This window comes from Oncorhynchus keta, chromosome 22, assembly GCF_023373465.1.
Source record: "Oncorhynchus keta strain PuntledgeMale-10-30-2019 chromosome 22, Oket_V2, whole genome shotgun sequence".
Lineage (NCBI taxonomy): Eukaryota > Metazoa > Chordata > Actinopteri > Salmoniformes > Salmonidae > Oncorhynchus > Oncorhynchus keta.
Window position 1 is genome coordinate 27,309,831 of NC_068442.1, and position 21,502 is coordinate 27,331,332.

At 42.4% G+C, this 21,502-nt stretch overlaps 1 protein-coding gene across 2 annotated transcripts in view; it reads left to right on the plus strand.

Moving 5' to 3' along the window:
- Window positions 1-21,502, plus strand: part of necab2 (N-terminal EF-hand calcium binding protein 2) — a 127,228-nt gene that overhangs the window by 71,911 nt on the left and 33,815 nt on the right. For both annotated transcript variants that reach the window (XM_035798617.2, XM_035798616.2), the window contains exons 6-7: window positions 17,893-18,032; window positions 19,556-19,683. In XM_035798617.2, the coding sequence (XP_035654510.1) occupies window positions 17,893-18,032; window positions 19,556-19,683 (268 nt within the window). The remainder of the gene's footprint in view (window positions 1-17,892; window positions 18,033-19,555; window positions 19,684-21,502) is intronic.

Below are 21,502 nucleotides of genomic sequence, written 5' to 3' on the forward strand. Positions count from 1 at the left end.
ATTTGCTTTGTTTTCATGGCACTCCTCACCCCCTGTTGTGGTTGGGCTGTTGTGCTGCTAGCACACTGCTAGGACAATCTAGTCTACAAACTCTATCACCCAATAGTGAAATGCAGTAATGTAAGCTACTTGAATCTAATTTCCATACCTACGCATTTGAGATTAATACTTTTTCAGTGTTCTGATTTTAACATAACCTGTGAATTTAAGTGCTACAGTATATCAGCAACGGCCATCGGGTACTGAATCAGCCAGCCAATTCATCTGCAGTGCTTTTCACATTGACTGATTCATGATTAGATTTCACCACTCACTATCTTTAACTTCAATATGGTCCAATTACAGCCCAGGATAATGATGACTGGATTGTTACAGCTTGATGAATAGTACTAGTGAATTGAATAATAAGATTAGAATAATCTTTGCTCTTCTCAACTCTTTTCTTCACCAGAGAGAGAAGGGAGAGAATAGGACATAGCTTGACTGGCACTTTGTGTGTTTATTATTACATTTAATCAGTTTGAAATAGGTCAGGGTGTCAAGGATTCTCTCTCTGTCTCTTCATCACTTGTTGTACTCACCTTTATTTGTAGTTTGAGTGTCCCTATCCAACAAGAGTGTGCTGTAGTAACTTCTGTTGAAGTATCACTCAGGGCTCCCGAGTGGCGCAGCGGTCTAAGGCACTGCATCTCAGTGCCAGAGGTGTCACTACAGACCCTGGTTGAATTCCAGGCTGTATCACAACTAGCCATGATTTGGAGTCCCATAGAGTGGTGCACAATTGGCCCTGAGTCGTATGGGTTAGGGTTTGGCCAGGGTAAGCCGTCATTGTACATAAGAATTTGTTCTTAAAACTTATTTGGGATAGGGGGCACCATTTTCACTTTTGGATGAAAAGCGTGGCCAGAGTAAACTTTCTCCTACTCAGTCCCAGAGGCTAATATATGCATATTATTATCAGTATTGGATAGAGAACACTCTGGAGTTTCTAAAACTGTTTGAATGATGTCTGTGAGTAAAACAGAACTCATATGGCAGGCAAAAACTTCCAAACAGGAAGTGGGAAATCTGAGGTTTGTATTTTTTTAAACTCAACACCTTTCGAATACACAGTGGGATATTGGTTATGATGCACTTCCTAAGGCTTCCACTAGATGTCAACCGTCTTTAGAACGTTGTTTGAGGCTTCTACTATGAAGGGGCCTGAATGAGAGGGGAATGAGTCAGAGGTCTGCCAGCAGTCACGCGCTGGTCACGCGCATTTCACATGAGAGGTAGCTCTCGTTCCATTGCTTTTCTACAGACAATGGAATTCTCTGGTTGGAACATTATTGAAGATTTATGATAAAAACATCCTAAAGATTGATTCTATACATAGTTTGATATGTTTCTACGACCAGTAATATAACTTTTTGGAATTTCCATCCGACCTTTCCGCTGGACTTGCACGCACACATTTCGGTTTGTTTAACAAACGCCCTAACAAAAGGAGGAATATGGACATAAATGAACTTTATCGAACAAATCAAACATTTATTGTGGAACTGGGATTCATGGGAGTGCATTCTGATGAAGATCATCAAAGGTAAGTGTATATTTATAATGCTATTTCTGACTAATGTTGACTGCGCAACATGGCGGATATTTCTTTTGGCTGGTTTGGGCTCTGGGCTCCGTACTCAGATTATTGCATGGTATGCTTTTTCCGTAAAGTTTCTTTGAAATCTGACACAGTGGTTGCCATAAGGAGAAGGAGAAGGAGAAGTTTATCTAAAGGTCCATGCATAACACTTGAATGTTTATAATGAGTATTTCTGTGAATTGCAAAATCACCGCATGTTTTGGAACTACTGAACATAACACACCAATGTAAGATGAGATTTTTGGATATACATTTACACTTTATCGAACAAAACATACATGTATTGTGTAACATGAAGTCCTATGAGTGTCATCGATAAAGATCATCAAAGGTTAGTGATACATTTTATCTCTATTTGTGCTTTTTGTGACTCCTCTCTTTGGCTGGAAAAATGGCTGGGTTTTTCTGTGACTTGATGGTGACCTAACATAATCGTTTGTGGAGCTTTCGCTGTAAAGCATTTTTTTAAATCAGACGCTGTGGCTGGATTAACGAGAATTTTATCTTTAAAATGGTGCCTAATACTTGTATGTTTGCGAAATTTAATATATGAGATTTCTGTTGATTTGCATTTGGCGCCCTGCAATTTCATTGGCTGTTGGCGAGGGGTTCCGCACGTTCCCAGACATTAACTGACTTGTCTAGTTAAATAAAGGATTAAAATAAAATCAAGAGTGCTAGTCCATTAAACATCACTGTCTAACATCTAACATCACTGCTGCTGTCTGCCTCAGAATAGAAAAGTGGAAAATGGAGTTGGGACAATGAGAGACTGAGGTAAGTGGTATGTCTGGAGGATGGGGGAAGGGGTGTAGGGAACTTGGGTAAGCCAGGTGTAGGGAGGATGGGACAGTGTGGGTGAGGGGTATGTGGGGGTGAGGGTCATAGGGAAGTTGGGAGAGTTGGTAGATAGGTGTAGTGAGGATGTGCAATGTACTGTAGGCAGGAGGGGAAAGTGGAGTAGAGAGATGTTGGTAGTGTGGACGAGAGATATCTTTTGGGGTGTGGAGGGTGAGGATGTATGTGGTAGAGCAGCAGCAGGATGTGGAGGGTGAGGGTGTATGTGGTAGAGCAGCAGCAGGATGTGGAGGGTGAGGATGTATGTGGTAGAGCAGCAGCAGGGTGTGGAGGGTGAGGATGTATGTGGTAGAGCAGCAGCAGGGTGTGGAGGGTGAGGATGTATGTGGTAGAGCAGCAGCAGGATGTGGAGGGTAAGGATGTATGTGGTAGAGCAGCAGCAGGATGTGGAGGGTAAGGATGTATGTGGTAGAGCAGCAGCAGGGTGTGGAGGGTGAGGATGTATGTGGTAGAGCAGCAGCAGGGTGTGGAGGGTGAGGATGTATGTGGTAGAGCAGCAGCAGGGTGTGGAGGGTGAGGATGTATGTGGTAGAGCAGCAGCAGCAAGATGTGGAGGGTGAGGATGTATGTGGTAGAGCAGCAGCAGGGTGTGGAGGGTGAGGATGTATGTGGTAGAGCAGCAGCAGGGTGTGGAGGGTGAGGATGTATGTGGTAGAGCAGCAGCAGGATGTGGAGGGTGAGGATGTATGTGGTAGAGCAGCAGCAGGATGTGGAGGGTGAGGATGTATGTGGTAGAGCAGCAGCAGGATGTGGAGGGTGAGGATGTATGTGGTAGAGCAGCAGCAGGGTGTGGAGGGTGACGATGTATGTGGTAGAGCAGCAGCAGGGTGTGGAGGGTGAGGATGTATGTGGTAGAGCAGCAGCAGGATGTGGAGGGTGAGGATGTATGTGGTAGAGCAGCAGCAGGGTGTGGAGGGTGAGGATGTATGTGGTAGAGCAGCAGCAGGATGTGGAGGGTGAGGATGTATGTGGTAGAGCAGCAGCAGGATGTGGAGGGTGAGGATGTATGTGGTAGAGCAGCAGCAGGGTGTGGAGGGTGAGGATGTATGTGGTAGAGCAGCAGCAGGATGTGGAGGGTGAGGATGTATGTGGTAGAGCAGCAGCAGGGTGTGGAGGGTGAGGATGTATGTGGTAGAGCAGCAGCAGGATGTGGAGGGTGAGGATGTATGTGGTAGAGCAGCAGCAGGATGTGGAGGGTGAGGATGTATGTGGTAGAGCAGCAGCAGGGTGTGGAGGGTGAGGATGTATGTGGTAGAGCAGCAGCAGGATGTGGAGGGTAAGGATGTATGTGGTAGAGCAGCAGCAGGGTGTGGAGGGTGAGGATGTATGTGGTAGAGCAGCAGCAGGATGTGGAGGGTGAGGATGTATGTGGTAGAGCAGCAGCAGGATGTGGAGGGTGAGGATGTATGTGGTAGAGCAGCAAATTACATCTAATTTTATTTGTCACATACACATGGTTAGCAGATGTTAATGCGAGTGTAGCGAAATGCTTGAGCTTCTAGTTCCGACAATGCAGTAATAACCAACGAGTAATCTAACTAACAATTCCAAAACTACTACCTAATACACACAAGTGTAAAGGGATAAAGAATATGTACATAAAGATATATGAATGAGTGATGGTACAGAGCGGCATAGGCAAGATGCAGTAGATGGTATCGAGTACAGTATATACATATAAGATGAGTATGTAAACAAAGTGGCATAGTTTAAAGTGGCTAGTGATACATGTATTACATAAAGATGCAGTAGATGATATAGAGTACAGTATATACGTATACATATGAGATAAATAATGTAGGGTATGTAAACATTATATTAAGTAGCATTGTTTAAAGTGGCTAGTGATATATTTTACATAAATTCCCATCAATTCCCATTATTAAAGTGGCTGGAGTGGAGGGTGAGGATGTATGTGGTGGACAGCAGCACAATGTGGGTCGGCCCATCCCTGGCTAATAGAGGAGGGAAAGTTCTGCCACAGCTCTTTCATTAAGCCTGGGAGCCTCCTGCTCTACAGTAAATCTCTCTGGGGATTTTCTATATGGCTGCAGGCTGCAGTCAGCAAGACAGACTCCTTCACTCTCTCCACCCATCTTCAGTAATGCTGCAGGAGAATGTTTGGCATCCTGCAGACTGGTTAGACGTGGGCAGTTATTCCCCTGAAGTGATCCCTGTCTGAAATATACACATCATGTGAATTGGAGGAGACTGTCAGAGGAGTTTGCCCGTGCACATGTAGGACTTTTATGGACTTTCTTCCTTTACTTACCACACTGCAGTGGAGAGCTCCTTTCATGCAATCATAAAATATTGTCTTGTTATTCCCTTTTGAAGAGGCAGTTGGTCAGTTCAGTGAATTTACTGAATGCAGTCCTTCTGCATCATTACATTTCATTATTTCATTGGCTTGACAAAATAACTACAGCAATGACATTAAGTTAGCCAATCTACATTGTGCCTCATCAGTAACCCTTCTTCTGTGGCAGGGGGTACAGTAGGCACACGTGAAACACAGGCTGAATGCAGAGATACAGCTGCGCTGCATCATGTCTTAATCAAAGGCGATAGAAAAAAGCCCCCATAGAGAATGATTTGTTTTCCAGCCTTCACCACTGTCCTAACAAAAGCCTTATCACAATCCCATGCCTTTTTAATGGTGATTCCTCCAAATAACCCTGATTAAAATTACCTGGAAAAAGGGCGGTGAGCAGCGATTATAATTAGGCACTGGACAGGACTCATTTGGTGGTATTTGGGGCCATTGTTTGTCGTTACCTCCTGCTGCCTTGATGGTGGGTTATAAGGTCTTCACTGGGAGAGAGGTAAACCCAGCTGGAGACCACTCTGCACCTGCTAAACTATCAGTCCCAACCTCACACAGAGAACTGCAGAACTACCTCTCTTCCACAGAGATAATGTCAAGAGAGCCTGTAGTGTTCTTAATGTTTTTTGAGGCCTGGCTTGTGCATTATTGGAATCCCCCTCTGGTGAATTGGCAGTCTATCTACAGTACTTTGATCCACACCTGTACAGTATGTCATTTACCCATATTGACAGTCAAAGGTTTAGCCTTTTCTTATTGAATACTTTATTTGGAAATTACACTATATGACTCTCTCCTAGAGGTAAAATCTTTGAGTACCAAATATCTACATTGCTTCAAACATTTCTATAATTTCTGTCATATCCCTTAAAGGGACAATCTGCCGTTGCTACATCCATTTTTGGATATATACCCATTGATTCTTGAAGAATATACCTTGAAAATATCTAATGAGCTTAGTGTAACTGTTGTATCCCATCAGAACCCAAAATAGCATACGCCTCTTTTACTCCAATGTTTGTAAACATTGTAAATGTAAACAAACACTGTATAGCCTCAAAACATGCTTGAAGCTATCATGTTGATATCATGGATGTTCAGTCCCTGCATCCAACCTCTGTCTAATAATTTGAGAGTGGTTACATTTAGCCAGTCCCATCCATCAGCTTTTTACCAAAACAGAAGCAGGGTGTCCACTTTGTAATTTTTTCAACTACTGATTGGCCCTTTAAGTCCTCTCATCCCCAAACCTTCGAATATGATGGTGGGCCATAGCAGGTTTCATCTTCACTGAAGGTGTGACAAATTATATTGTGAGAAGTCTCCTTTCTGCAGTGGTGTCGTACTATTTTTTTTAGGTTAAAAAATAAATAAATAAATAAATAAATAAAAGAAGTAAAAAGTTTGTTGTAGATGTAAATACAGTTGTAGCCTATTGCATATTGTTATAGAATATGAATAAAATGAATCTTCCAATTGCAATGTCTGCTTATGCCCACATGTATTGTCTCAATACGTGTTTATATTTTTAATACCCTCAAACACCAAGTTTGAGGGTACCTCATTTCCAAATAATAAGTATTCAAGTCTTACCAGTGAAAGTCTGCATCTCAATGCCAATCATTTGACTGATCTCAATCAGTTTCACGGGAACATGCATTTAGATTTTCTTGAATTACTCTTTTGTGGGCAAATTAGAGCAGATGGTGTTAACAAGCTATTAGTCTTTCTTGTATTTTGTTTCAATCGAAGCATACATCCTGCCTAGTGGTGCACGCTGTTGAGACTTGGTCACCTTAGAAAATAAATGTGACTATTCAGCTTCAGCTAACCATCATAAAATCTCACTAGAAATGAGGTGTTTTTGTTTTAACAGTAATGTTGTAGGCCTACAATGCTAGGGTATTATATTCAGTTCTGTTTGTGAAATACTAATTAACCACTTGTCACGGAAGTCAATTCAATGTCTATTTCACGTTGGTTCAATGCAATTTCATTGAAATGACGTGGAAACAACATTGACTCAAACAGTGTGTGCCCAGTGGGTCATCATTATGCGATCTTGTGGGACACTGATTCAGCTTCACAAATTATTTTCCAGAAATATTTTGACCAGCTCCTTGTAATCTCAAATTGAAATCCCTTGCACACTGGCAGCACTACTCCCTTGCCTTTCTGGTAGAACTGCTGCTTCTGTAGAGTAGAAGGGGATGATAAAAGCCCCCCTATGGTTTCTCTCCGTGTTCTGAGGTCACTGAGGCTCAAGTTAACAACAAGTTTGGTTGGGTAGGTTACTTTCTAAATGTAATCCGTTACGGTTACTAGTTACCTGCCCAAAATTGTAATCAGTAACGTTACTTTTGGATTACCCAAACTCAGTAACTTCATCTGAGTACATTTAGTTACTTTTAGATTACTTTCCCCTTAAGAGGCATTAGAAGAAGACAAAAATCTATGTTACCAATTGAACAACATGTATTGCAGGATAAATCAATGTTAAAGTTTACATAGCTGGCCATATATGGATGTTACATTTTACTTTATAGGTTGGTTATGTTGGCTTCTTCTAACCCATCTCTTTCTTCTACATATAATACGATTCCCTGATATTTAACATTGAAAACTGAAGTCTATCAGAATTCCAGTCATTCCAATAAATGTTATACCCCTTAATCTTCAAGAATAGGACTTGGAAGTTTAGGTTAGCCAAATTGTTTCACCTGAGCTATTAGCCAGAGTTATTAGCCAGCCCTACTCTGTTGTTTATGATTTTGTTGTCATGGAGGACTCATTGATTCAAGTTGAAAAATAAATGCTGTGCTCGTGAAATGGCATGCTCTGAGCACTACAGAAAAGTGCTATTTACATGTGAAAAATGAATGCCATATGCTGCATTTTCTATAGGCCTATTGTTTACCTATAGGCCTATTGTTTATTAGACAATTTAATGTACTTGTCCTCTTGCTCAGTTGTGCACTGGGACCTCCCACTCCTCTTTCTATTCTGTTAGAGCCAGTTTGCGCTGTTCTGTGAAGGGAGTAGTACACAGCGTTGTACGAGATCTTCAGTTTCTTGGCAATTTCTCAAATGGAATAGCCTTAATTTCTCAGAACAAGAATAGACTGATGAGTTTCATTAGAAAGTCTTTGTTTCAGGCCATTTTGAGCCTGTAATCGAACCCACCCGCTGATGCTCCAGATACAGTGGGGCAAAAAAGTATTTAGTCAGCCACCAATTGTGCAAGTTCTCCCATTTAAAAAGATGAGAGGCCTATAATTTTCATCATTGGTACACTTCAACTATGACAGACAAAATGAGAGAAAAAAATCCAGAAAATCACATTGTAGGATTTTTAATGAATTTATTTGCAAATTATGGTGGAAAATGAGTATTTGGTCAATAACAAAAGTTTATCTCAATACTTTGTTATATACCCTTTGTTGGCAATGACAGAGGTCAAACGTTTTCTGTAAGTCTTCACAAGGTTTTCACACACTGTTGCTGGTATTTTGGCCCATTCCTCCATGCAGATGTCCTCTAGAGCAGTGATATTTTGGGGCTGTTGCTGGGCAACACAGACTTTCAACTCCCTCCAAAGATGTTCTATGGGGTTGAGATCTGGAGACTGGCTAGGCCACTCCAGGACCTTGAAATGCTTCTTACGAAGCCACTCCTTTGTTGCCCGGGCGGTGTGTTTGGGATCAGTGTCATGCTGAAAGACCCAGCCACGTTTCATCTTCAATGCCCTTGCTGATGGAAGGAGGTTTTCACTCAAAATCTCACGATACATGGCCCCATTTATTCTTTCCTTTACACGGATCAGTCGTCCTGGTCCCTTTGCAGAAAAACAGCCCCAAAGCATGATGTTTCCACCCCCATGCTTCACAGTAGGTATGGTGTTCTTTGGATGCAACTCAGCATTCTTTGTCCTCCAAACACGACGAGTTGAGTTTTTACCAAAAAGTTATATTTTGGTTTCATCTGACCATATGACATTCCCCCAATCTTCTTCTGGATCATCCAAATGCTCTCTAGCAAACTTCAGACGGGCCTGGACATGTACTGGCTTAAGCAGGGGGACACATCTGGCACTGCAGGATTTGAGTCCCTGGCGGCATAGTGTGTTACTGATGGTAGGCTTTGTTACTTTGGTCCCAGCTCTCAGGTCATTCACTAGGTCCCCCCGTGTGGTTCTGGCATTTTTGCTCACCGTTCTTGTGATCGTTTTGACCCCATGGGGTGAGATCTTGTGTGGAGCCCCAGATCGAGGGAGATTATCAGTGGTCTTGTATGTCTTCCATTTCCTAATAATTGCTCCCACAGTTGATTTCTTCAAACCAAGCTGCTTACCTATTGCAGATTCAGTCTTCCCAGCCTGGTGCAGGTCTACAATTTTGTTTCTGGTGACCTTTGACAGCTCTTTGGTCTTGGCCATAGTAGAGTTTGGAGTGTGACTGTTTGAGGTTGTGGACAGGTGTCTTTTATACTGATAACATGTTCAAACAGGTGCCATTAATACAGGTAATGATGGTGTGTTCTTTGTTCTTCATGATGCTCTCTGCGCTTTTAACAGACCTCTGAGACTATCACAGTGCAGGTGTATTTATACGGAGACTTGATTACACACAGGTGGATTGTATTTATCATCATTAGTAATTTAGGTCAACATTGGATCATTCAGAGATCCTCACTGAACTTCTGGAGCGAGTTTGCTGCACTGAAAGTAAAGGGGCTGAATAATTTTGCACGCCCAATTTTTCAGTTTTTGATTTGTTAAAAAAGTTTGAAATATCCAATAAATGTCGTTCCACTTCATGATTGTGTCCCACTTGTTGTTGACTCTTCACAAAAAAATACAGTTTTATATCTTTATGTTTGAAGCCTGAAATGTGGCAAAAGGTCGCAAAGTTCAAGGGGGCTGAATACTTTCGCAAGGCACTGTAATTGCAAAAGGATTTTCTAATTATCAATTAGCCTTTTCAAATGATAAACTTGGATTAGGTAACATAATGTGCCATTGGAACACAGGAGTGATGGTTGCTGATACAGTTGAAGTCAGAAGTTTACATACACTTAGGTTGGAGTCATTAAAACTAGTTTTTCAACCATTCCACAAATTTCTTGTTAACAAACTATAATTTTGGCAATTCGGTTAGGACATCTACTTTGTGCATGACACAAGTCATTTTTCCAACAATTGTCTACAGACAGATTATTTCACTTATAATTCACTGTATTACAAATTCCAGTGGGTCAGAAGTTTACATACACTAAGTTTAAACAGCCTGCGTTTAAACAGCTTGGGAAATTCCAGAAAATGATGTCATGGCTTTAGAAGCTTCTGATAGGCTAATTGAGATAATTTGAGTCAATTGGAGGTGGACCTGTGGATGTATTGCAAGGCCTACCTTCAAACTCAGTGCCTCTTTGCTTGACGTCATGGGAAAATCAAAAGAAATCAGCCAAAACCTCAGGAAGAAAGTTGTAGACCTCCACAAGTTTGGTTTATCCTTTGGAGCAATTTCCAAACACCTGAAGGTACCACGTTCATCTGTACAAACAATAGTACGCAAGTATAAACAGCATGGAACCACACAGCCATCATACCGCTCAAGAAGGAGACGTGTTCTGTCTCTTAGAGATGAACGTACTTTGGTGCGAAAAGTGCAAATCAATCCCAGAACAAGAGCAAAGGACCTTATGAAGAGGCGGGAGGAAACAGGTACAACAGTATCTATATCCTGCTCCAAAACCGCCATAAAAAAGCCAGACTACGGTTTGCAACTGCACATGGGGACAAAGATCATACTTTTTGGAGAAATGTCCTCTGGTCTGATGAAACAAACATAGAACTGTTTTGCCATAATGACCATCGTTATGTTTGGAGGAATAATGGGGAGGCTTGCAAGCCGAAGAACACCATCCCAACCATGAAGAACGGGGGTGGCAACATCATTTTGTGGGGGTGCTTTGCTGCAGGAGGGACTGGTGCACTTCACAAAATAGATGGCAACATGAGGAAGGAAAATTATGTGGGTATATTGAAGCAACATCTCAGGACATCAGTCAGGAAGTTAAAGTTTGGTCGCAAATGGGTCTTCCAAATGGACAATAATCCCAAGCATACTTCCAAAGTTGTGGCAAAATGGCTTAAGGACAACAAAGTCAAGGTTTTGGAGTGGCCATCACAAAGCCCTGACCTCAATCCCATAGAAAATGTGTGGGCAGAACTGAAAAAGCGTGTGCGAGCAAGGAGGCCTACAAACCTGACTCAGTTACGCCAGCTCAGTCTGGAGGAATGGGCCAAAATTCATCCAACTTATTGTGGGAAGCTTGTGGAAGGCTACCCGAAGTGTTCTTCTGACCCACTGGGAATGTGGTGAAAGAAATAAAAGCTGAAATAAATCATTCTCTCTAGTATTTTTCTGACATTTCACATTCTTAAAATAAATTGGTGATCCTAACTGACCTGAGACAGGGAATCTTTTTACTATGATTAAATGATTAAATGTCAGGAATTGTGAAAAACTGAGTTTAAATGTATTTGGCTAAGGTGTATGTAAACTTCCGACTTCAACTCTAATTGGCCTCTGTACACCTATGTAGATATTCCATAAAAAAATCTGCCGTTTCCAGCTACAATAGTTATTTACATTTACATTTAAGTCATTTAGCAGACGCTCTTATCCAGAGCGACTTACATGTCTACACTGTATTTCTGATCGATTTTATGTTATTTTAATGGCCGAAAATGTTTCAAAAACAAGGACATTTCTAAGTGATCCAAAACATGTATGTAGCAACTACAGATTTCCCCTTTAAATATATCAAAAGTGTACAAGTTTGAGCATGTGTCCATTAGGCCTATGGACTTTTTAAAAAATCACCATGAATTAGATTGAGCAATAAAAGCCCCACTTTCTTCCATAGGCTGGGATCCACTATGCAGCTGTTGCAAGATCACATTTTTCACTGGCTGTCCACTGGTTTCAAAAACAATGATTGATAGGCAGCTTAAACTTCTCAAATTCAACCATTATTAGGTTCAAATACACATTTAGATTTGTGAACAACCATCCACAGCAACCACAGTACGTAAGGCGTAAATAGCTAAATGAGAGAGCAGCAGTGTGATTCACATCAATGCGCTATGTTGATATCAATAATAAGTGATATCCGTATAACCGTAGACTACACCACTGCTGTCATCCTTACCTCCAAGTGTTTATTCAAGTTGGATAATCTTTGGATGCCAACAGCAGTCGCACCATTGGAAGACATAGCTTACAACTTTAGCCTACAAAAGCCTATTCCTGTGCTTTTTTGCATCAAACACATCTGGTGTGTCATCATAGTGGTCTCTGATTTGTGGTAAAAAACTCGCTATGGTGGAACAAAATATTTTCAATGCTGATTTGAATGTCAGTGAGAATTGTTTTTCACAAATATCGTTTCTGATTTTAAAAGTAATCCTCAAAGTAATCATCTAGTTTTTCAAAAGTATCTGTAATCTGATTACAATCTTTTTGCTGGTAATGTAACAGATTACAGTTACCGTGTTTTTGTTGTTGTAATCCCTTACATTATTACATGTAATCCGTTATTCCCCAACTCCCCAAGACAGGGTCAGCCTGACCTCCTGCAGAAACTCACACAGCCATGGAATGACAGACATCTGCAGCAAGTGGATGAAGATAACAGAGACTTCATTTCACATTGTGGATTCACATACACACACACACACACACACACACACACACACACACACACACACACACACACACACACACACACACACACACACACACACACACACACACACACACACACACACACACACAATAGAAGAGACAGTTTAATGATTGGCTTCTTTGACAGGAGGCTCCTCATCTCCTCTGTTCATTTTCTCCAGCAGTAGATCTAATCCCAGTCTTGTAAAGTCTCTACAACATAGATCCAGCAGCCGCTGAATGGTTGTATCAGTGCCTGAATAACTGGATTATGTCCTGAGTCCTGCTTTTAAGCCTGGCTAATGCGATTGAGATTGAATCTTTTCTTTCATTTTCTCGGAAGCTTTGTCTAACTGGGTCTGCAGCAGGACCAGATCAGTTCTACTGATGCAGGCAGCACAGCACCTTTACCTGTCTGTCACTGTTCTGACTCCAGCAGGGAATGAGTTTAAACCCAGAGAACATGACAAACCTTTCTTCAGCCACTCGAGAACGTGATAGTGTGAAGTGTAACACTCTGTACCTGTGAACTTTCCCTCATGATACAATAGATGAAATACATTGTGACAAGTCCAACTTCGTCCTTGCCTAACTTCCCATATATCCGTCAATTTCAGGTTATGATAACGATGTTTTGCAATGATTAAGTACACAACAGACATCAGGTTGTAATGAAATATTCTTTAATATTGATATTGATTTTCCTTAAACATTTTCAGTCTTATGCAGAGCCTATTCTACAGCAAAGCCTTCCTCAGTCTTGCGCTCTCTCCATAGTCCAGCTGGTATGTAAACCTCCCGACAAAGGTGTGATCACTGTTGGGAGATAAATATGCAAAGATAACTTGTTTTTTAACTAGTTTGAGGTTTAAACATTCCTAGTTACAGACTCCAAAGTCGCTGTTAGCTGACTTGAACCAATTAATAGTATCCTAACATCAGTAGTCAATATGTTTCTCAGCAACACCATTTACATATGCAAAAATCATATTTAAGCTAGGCCTTCCAATAAAGTATTTGACGATGCCAAGGCTACGGCTCACACATTATCATTAAGGAATCGTCAGGCAACGTCATCTTAGAAGTCGTAAAAATATGGGTTTCCAGGAGGTTATGTCTAGAAATGGATAAAAGTAACAAATATCACTCAACTCAATCCAGCTCTCTCTCTGTCTCATACCACATTCAACCCTCAGTATGTCTCACACAGTGACTCGTAGACCTTTCCTGTCTATGTCTGTATCTGTCCCTGGAGGGAGACCCTGTTAATAAAGAGACCATAGTCCTCACCAGGCTCTTCAGCTCACACACACAGAGCAGCAATTAGACCTCTATCACTGCTCATCATCATTAATCAGCCCACAGCAGCCAGGCTTAATGTTATCTATTAATTATCTCTCTCTCCCTGTGTGAAGACCAACAGTGATAGGATCGGTGGCTGGCTGGGCTTTGTCTCAGGTGCTACCTGCTACTCACTGCACACTAATATTTAATATTTAACAATCCCATTAGTTAAAACAAAACCTTGACTGGTTTACCCACCTCTTTCATTCATTTTACAGGTACACCCAACACAAGATATACCTTATGGATGGCTCTGAACTGTATTAGAGATTTTGTGAAATGAGCCCTACAGTATTCACATGCATTTAGAGGCTATTTCTCCAAGCCTGCCATTTGAATAATCAGTTCTCCAGATGCATGTCATTTTCCTCAACCCTCTCATAGAGCTAGGAACCTCGTAACTTGTTAACGGTGCACGGTTTTGAACCCACATCCTTTAACAGTCTGCACTCTGCACACACACACTTCCCTGAGTGTGCTAGATGACCTCTGTGTAATAGAATATGGGCCTGTGAGCCAACACTGTAGTATTCCCCCTGCCTGTGTTACTATCACACTACTAATGGACCTCTCTGTCTGTCTTCCCTAGAGGACCATTCAGCAGGCTGACCATTAGTGCAGTACACAAGGGCAACCACACACAGATAGAATTGCAAGATAGGCACTCCTTTTACGTATCATATTTTGCTCTACTTGTGTCTCATTTTGCTTAGATCAGTCAAATAGTCTCTGTCTGTGCATAAAATATAGTATACCAGAGTATACCAAACATTAGCAACCCCTTCCCAACATTGAGTTGCACCCCTCCACCCACCCTTTGCCCTCAGACAGCTTCAATTAACATACACTATGCACTATACACTCATGTACACCTGGAGTTTGTGTTGATATGTGGTAGTGGAATAGGTGCCTGAGGGCACACACTTAGTGTTGGGAAATCTGTTGTGAATGCATTGTAATGTTTTTAAAATTGTATAACTGCCTTCATTTTTCTGGACCCCAGGAAGAGTACTGCTACAAATACAAATTTGTCAGGGTATCAACTACAAGATGTCGAAATCATTCAGGGATGCTGGCCCATGTTTACTCCAATGCTTCCCACAGTTGTGTCAAGATGGCTGGATGGATGTCCTTTGGGTGGTGGACCATTCTTGATACACGTCGGAAACTGTTGAGCGTGACCCAGCAGTGTTGCAGTTCTTGACACACTCAAACCAGTGCACCTGGCACCTACTACCATATCCCGTTGAAAGGCATTTAAATATTCTGTCTTGCCTATTCACCTTCTGAATGGCACACATGCACAATCCATGTCTCAATTGTCTCAAGGCTTAAAAATCATTATTTAACCTGTATCCTCCCCTTCAATCTACATTGATTTAAGTGCATTTAATAGGTGACATCAATAAGCGATCATAGCTTTCATCTGGATTAACCTGGTCAATCTATGTCATGGAGAGAGCAGGTGTTCCTCTTGCAAATAATGGGGATGTTGGCCCTGTCGGGTGTTTGGAGAATGTCTTGTGCGTCTTGCTTGTTGAAGAAGAAATCTTTGTCTAATCCGAGGTGAGTGATCAATGTCCTGATATCCAAAAGCTCTTTTTTTGCAGTAAGATACGGTTGCAGAAACATTATGTACAAAATAAGTTACAAATAACGCGAAAAAAACACATAATAGCACAATTGGTTGGGCGCCCGTAAAGCTGCTGCTATTTCTTCCGGCGCCATTTTGTATAATCAAATTATATTTGTCACAAGCGGCGAATAAAACAGGTGTAGTAGACCTTATAGTGAAATGCTTACTTACAAGCCCTTAACCAACAATGCAGTATGAAAATACCCCCCCTCCCAAAAAAGTAAGAGATAAGAATAACAAAAAATTAAAGAGCAGCAGTAAATAACAATAGCGGGGCTATATACAGGGGGTACCGGCACAGAGTCAATGTCAATGTGCAGGGGCACCGCTGTCAAGGTAATATGTACATGTAGATAGAGTTATTAAAGTGACTATGCATAGATAATAACAGAGAGTAGCAGTAGCTTTCCGGGGGGGGGCAATGCAAATAGTTTGGGTAGCCATTTGATTAGCTGTTCAGGAGTCTTATTGTTTGGGGGTAGAAGCTATTTAGGAGCCTCTTGGACCTAGACTTGGCGCTCCGGTACCACTTGCCGTGCGGTAGCAGAGAGAACAGTCTATGACTAGGGTGGCTGGTGTCTTTGACAATTTTTAGGGCCTTCCTCTGACACCGCCTGGTATAGAGGTCCTAGATGGCAGGTGATGGCCTCGGTGATGTTCTGGGCCATACACACTACCCTCTGTAGTGCCTTGCGGTCGGAGTCCGAGCAGTTGCCATACCAGGCAGTGATGCAACCCATCAGGATGCTCTCGATGGTGCAGCTGTAAAACCAAATATTTTCAGTCTCCTGAATAGGTTTTGTCATGCCCTCTTCATGACTGTCTTGGTGTGCTTGGACTGTGTTAGTTTGTTGGTGATGTGGACACCAAGGGACTTGAAGCTCTCAACCTGCTCCACTACAGCCCCGTCGATGAGATTGGGGTTATGCTCAGAATCGGTCTGTGGTGGTATGTAGACATCTACGAAAAATACAGATGAAAACTATGAAAACTCTAGGTAGATAGTGTGGTCTACAGCTTATCATGTGATACTCTACCGCGAGCAAAACCTCGAGACTTCCTTAGATATTGTGCACCAGCTGTTGTTCACATATATGCATAGGCCCATTCTATTCTGCCTGCATCTTTACTATACCAGCTCCGCAATGTCCATAGTGTGCAAATAGAGTACACATTTATAACTGTTCTATTAGACTGCTTCAGTAGCTTCTCTAATGTCACATTTAAATACATATTTCATATTTGATGATCAGACTTGGAATAATATTGTCACGATCGTCATAAGAAGTGGACCAAAGCGCAGTGTGGTGTGAATGCATCATTTTAATGGATGACGAAAACACGAAGTAAACTGAACAAAACAATAAATGAACAACAACCGTGAAGCTATATACCAAATGTGCTGACACAAGCAACTAACATAGACAATCACCCACAACCTACAATGACAAAACAGGCTACCTAAATATGGTTCCCAATCAGAGACAATGACTAACACCTGCCTCTGATTGAGAACCATATCAGGCCAAACACAGAAACAGACAAACTAGACATACAACATAGAATGCCCACTCAGATCACACCCTGACCAAACAAAACATAGAAACATACAAAGCAAACTATGGTCAGGGCGTGACAAATATTAATTATTTGGTATTCAATCACCAGATACACCAATACAAAAATTCAGCACGTTGCCTCACTTTTTCTTTTCATACCAGTATGAAAACTGTTTCTGAACCTACAGCCGACATTTGCTGAGATAATGGTATTCGATATTCACTTTCTGTTTTCTTGGCCTGTTTTTCTGTCATAAGAAATGATCAGTCTGATGTAACAAAGTGTTCCAATTATCTCAATAATCTTAGTGTGTGTCTGCTTACAAGAGCTGACAATTAAGTTTATCGCAAATAATATAAAGCTTGTTTGACAGCACGGACCATTTCCCCACAATGACAAAGCAGAAAGAATATTGATTATTTCAACCAGTTAAATTAACCTGACAATAGATGAGTATGGCCAAGGCAGCATCCTAGCGGACTACTGCCTTTGAAACAGAAACTGTCCTTAGATCTGTCTGACTGTGCAGTTCTGAGCCAGGTTAAAAATTCCTTAAATGTTATCACCCTATTTTTTATATTTTTCTCTTAACCTTAGCGAAAGTGTCTGTCTTCAACTTTGACAAACCCTTAAACACTCAGGAACGTTGAAATGTGCATTTGGCAAAAAGCACTCTGCAGGAGGGAAGCTTTCATAGGCAGTGAAAGACATAGAGGGGGACTTACCTGATATGTGTTCAGGAGATGTGCAGAAAGGTGCCAAGGCTTCTCTCATTCTCTATCTCTTCTCTCCCCAGGTGTACGAGCGAGGGACCAACGTGGAGCAATTTGTTACTCGCTTCCTGTTGAAGGAATCAGCAAATCAGATCCAGTCTCTGCTAAACTCGGTGGAAAGTGCTGTGGATGCTATTGACGAGCAGCATTGTAGCCAATCAGGGTGAGTCGTCGAGGGAGGAGGGAAAGGGAAAGGGGGATACCTAGTCAGTTGTACAACTGAATGACTTCAAATTAAATGTGTCTTCCGCATGTAACCCAACCCCTCTGACTCAGAGAGGTGCGGGGGGCTGCCTTAATCGTCCTTGTCAGGACGCCACTGCTGTGTCATGTCATTATGTGTGAAATTGAGACTGGCAGTTCCCCAAATCAAAAGTCACTCTGGTTCCTAGCTACACTACATTACCAAAAGTATGTGGACACCGGAATATTGAACATCTCATTCCAAAATCATGGGCATTAATATGGAGTTGGTCACCCGTTTGCTGCTATAACAGCTTCTACTCTTCTGGGAAGGCTTTCCACTAGATGTTGGAATTTTGCTGCGGGGACTTGCTTCCATTCAGCCACAAGAGCATTTGTGAGGTCAGGCACTGATGTTGGCAGTTAGGCTTGGCTCGCAGTCGGTGTTCCAATTAATCCCAAAGGTGTTTGATGGGGTTGAGGTCAGCGCTTTGTGCAGGACAGTCAAGTTCTTCCACACCGATCTTGAAAAACCATTTCTGTATGGTCCTCGCTTTGTGCACAGATGCATTGTCATGCTGAAACAGGAACTGGCCTTCTCCAAACCGTTGCCACAAAGTTGAAACCACAGAATCGTCAAGAATGTCATTGTATGCTGTAGCGTGAAGATTTCCCTTCACTGGAACTAAGGGGCCTAGCCCGAAACCATGAAAAACAGCCCCAGACCATTATTCCTCCTCCACCAAACTTGACAGTAGGCACTATGCATTTGGACACGTAGTGTTCTTCTGGCATTCGTCAACCCCAGATTAGTCCATCAGACTGCCAGATGGTGAAGCGTGATACATCACTACAGAGAACACGTTTTCACTGCTCCAGAGTCCAATGGCGGTTTGATTTACACCACTCCAGCCGATGCTTGGCATTGTGCATAGTGATTTTAGGCTTGTTTGCGGCTGCTCAGCCAAGGAAACCCATTTCATGAAGCTCCCTACAAACCATTATTGTGCTGATGTTGCTTCAAAAGGCAGTTTGGAACTCTGTAGTGAGTGTTGCAAACGAGGACAGATGATTTTTATGCGCTACACGCTTCAGCACTCAGCGGTCTCGTTCTGTGAGCTTGTGTGGCCTACCACTTCACGCTGAGCCGTTGTTGATCGTAAAAGTTTCCACTTCACAATAACGGCACTTACAGTTGAACGGGCCAGCGCAAGCAGGGCAGAAATTTGACGAACTGACTTGTTAAAGGTGGCATCATATGACGGTGCCACGTTGAAAGTCAATGAGCTCTTCAGTAAGGCCATTCTACTGACAATGTCACCTGTCAGTAACGAGTGTGGCTGAAATAGCCGAATCTACTAATTTCAAAGGGTGTCCACATACTTTGTATATATAGTGTATGTGCCTGCTGTACTTACTGTGTTCCTCCGTTATCATCCCTCTCTCTCTCATGCCTCTCTCTCTTTATCTCTCTGTCTCTCATCCCTCTCTCTCTATGTGAAGGTATCCCACTAAGGTCAGTCCACGGGTTCCAGAGAAACGTTATGAAAAACCAGTGCCTGACTACCCTCCTAACAACAGAGTTCGTACTGCCAAGGATGTTGCCCCAAGGAACATCAACACTGCTACAGGTCAGACCTCTGCCATGTGTCACGCACATGCTACACTGATGTACATCTCTCATTGAAGTAGGTTTGTATTGATTGCAGTCGATTGTCCAGCCGCTTCTTCAATCTGAAGATTCATTTAATTTAATTTATTTTTTTATGTTTTTTTTCACCTTTATTTAACCAGGTAGGCTAGTTGAGAACAAGTTCTCATTTGCAACTGCGACCTGGCCAAGATAAAGCATAGCAGTGTGAACAGACAACACAGAGGAGTAAACAATTAACAAGTCAATAACACAGTAGAAAAAAAAGGGGAGTCTATATACAATGTGTGCAAAAGGCATGAGGAGGTAGGCGAATAATTACAATATTGCAGATTAACACTGGAGTGATAAATTATCAGATGATCATGTACAGATAGAGATATTGGTGTGCAAAAGAGCAGAAAAGTAAATAAATAAAAACTGTGGGGATGAGGTAGGTGAAAATGGGTGGTCCTTCTGGCTAGAGCATGGCGCTTTACGCCAATAGATTATGTACAGCTGCTTTGGATAAAAGCTGCTATCGGTTGCAGCTGCTCAGATAGCTGGTGAAGTTGGTGAGGGAGATAAAAGTCTCCAACTTCAGCGATTTTGCAATTCGTTCCAGTCACAGGCAGCAGAGTACTGGAACGAAAGGCGGCCGAATGAGGTGTTGGCTTTAGGGATGATCAGTGAGATACACCTGCTGGAGCGCGTGCTACGGATGGGTGTTGCCATCGTGACCAGTGAACTGAGATAAGGCGGAGCTTTACCTAGCATGGCCTTGTAGATGACCTGGAGCCAGTGGGTCTGGCGACGAATATGTAGCGAGGGCAAGCCGACTAGAGCATACAAGTCGCAGTGGTGGGTAGTATAAGGTGCTTTAGTGACAAAACGGATGGAACTGTGATAAACTGCATCCAGTTTGCTGAGTAGAGTGTTGGAAGCAATTTTGTAGATGACATCGCCGAAGTCGAGGATCGGTAGGATAGTCAGTTTTACTAGGGTAAGCTTGGCAGCGTGAGTGAAGGAGGCTTTGTTGCGGAACAGAAAGCCGACTCTTGATTTGATTTTCGATTGGAGATGTTTGATATGGGTCTGGAAGGAGAGTTTGCAGTCTAGCCAGACACCTAGGTACTTATAGGTGTCCACATATTCAAGGTCGGAACCATCCAGTGTGGTGATGCTAGTCGGGCATGCGGGTGCAGGCAGCGATCGGTTGAAAAGCATGCATTTGGTTTTACTAGCGTTTAAGAGCAATTGGAGGCCACGGAAGGAGTGTTGTATGGCATTGAAGATCGTTTGGAGGTTAGATAGCACAGTGTCCAATGACGGGCCGAAGGTATATAGAATGGTGTCGTCTGCGTAGAGGTGGATCAGGGAATCGCCCGCAGCAAGAGCAACATCATTGATATATACAGAGAAAAGAGTCGGCCCGAGAATTGAACCCTGTGGCACCCCCATAGAGACTGCCAGAGGACCGGACAGCATGCCCTCCGATTTGACACACTGAACTCTGTCTGCAAAGTAATTGGTGAACCAGGCAAGGCAGTCATCCGAAAAACCGAGGCTACTGAGTCTGCCGATAAGAATATGGTGATTGACAGAGTCGAAAGCCTTGGCAAGGTCGATGAAGACGGCTGCACAGTACTGTCTTTTATCGATGGCGGTTATGATGTCGTTTAGTACCTTGAGTGTGGCTGAGGTGCACCTGTGACCGGCTCGGAAACCAGATTGCATAGCGGAGAAGGTACGGTGGGATTCGAGATGGTCAGTGACCTGTTTGTTGACTTGGCTTTCAAAGACCTTAGATAGGCAGGGCA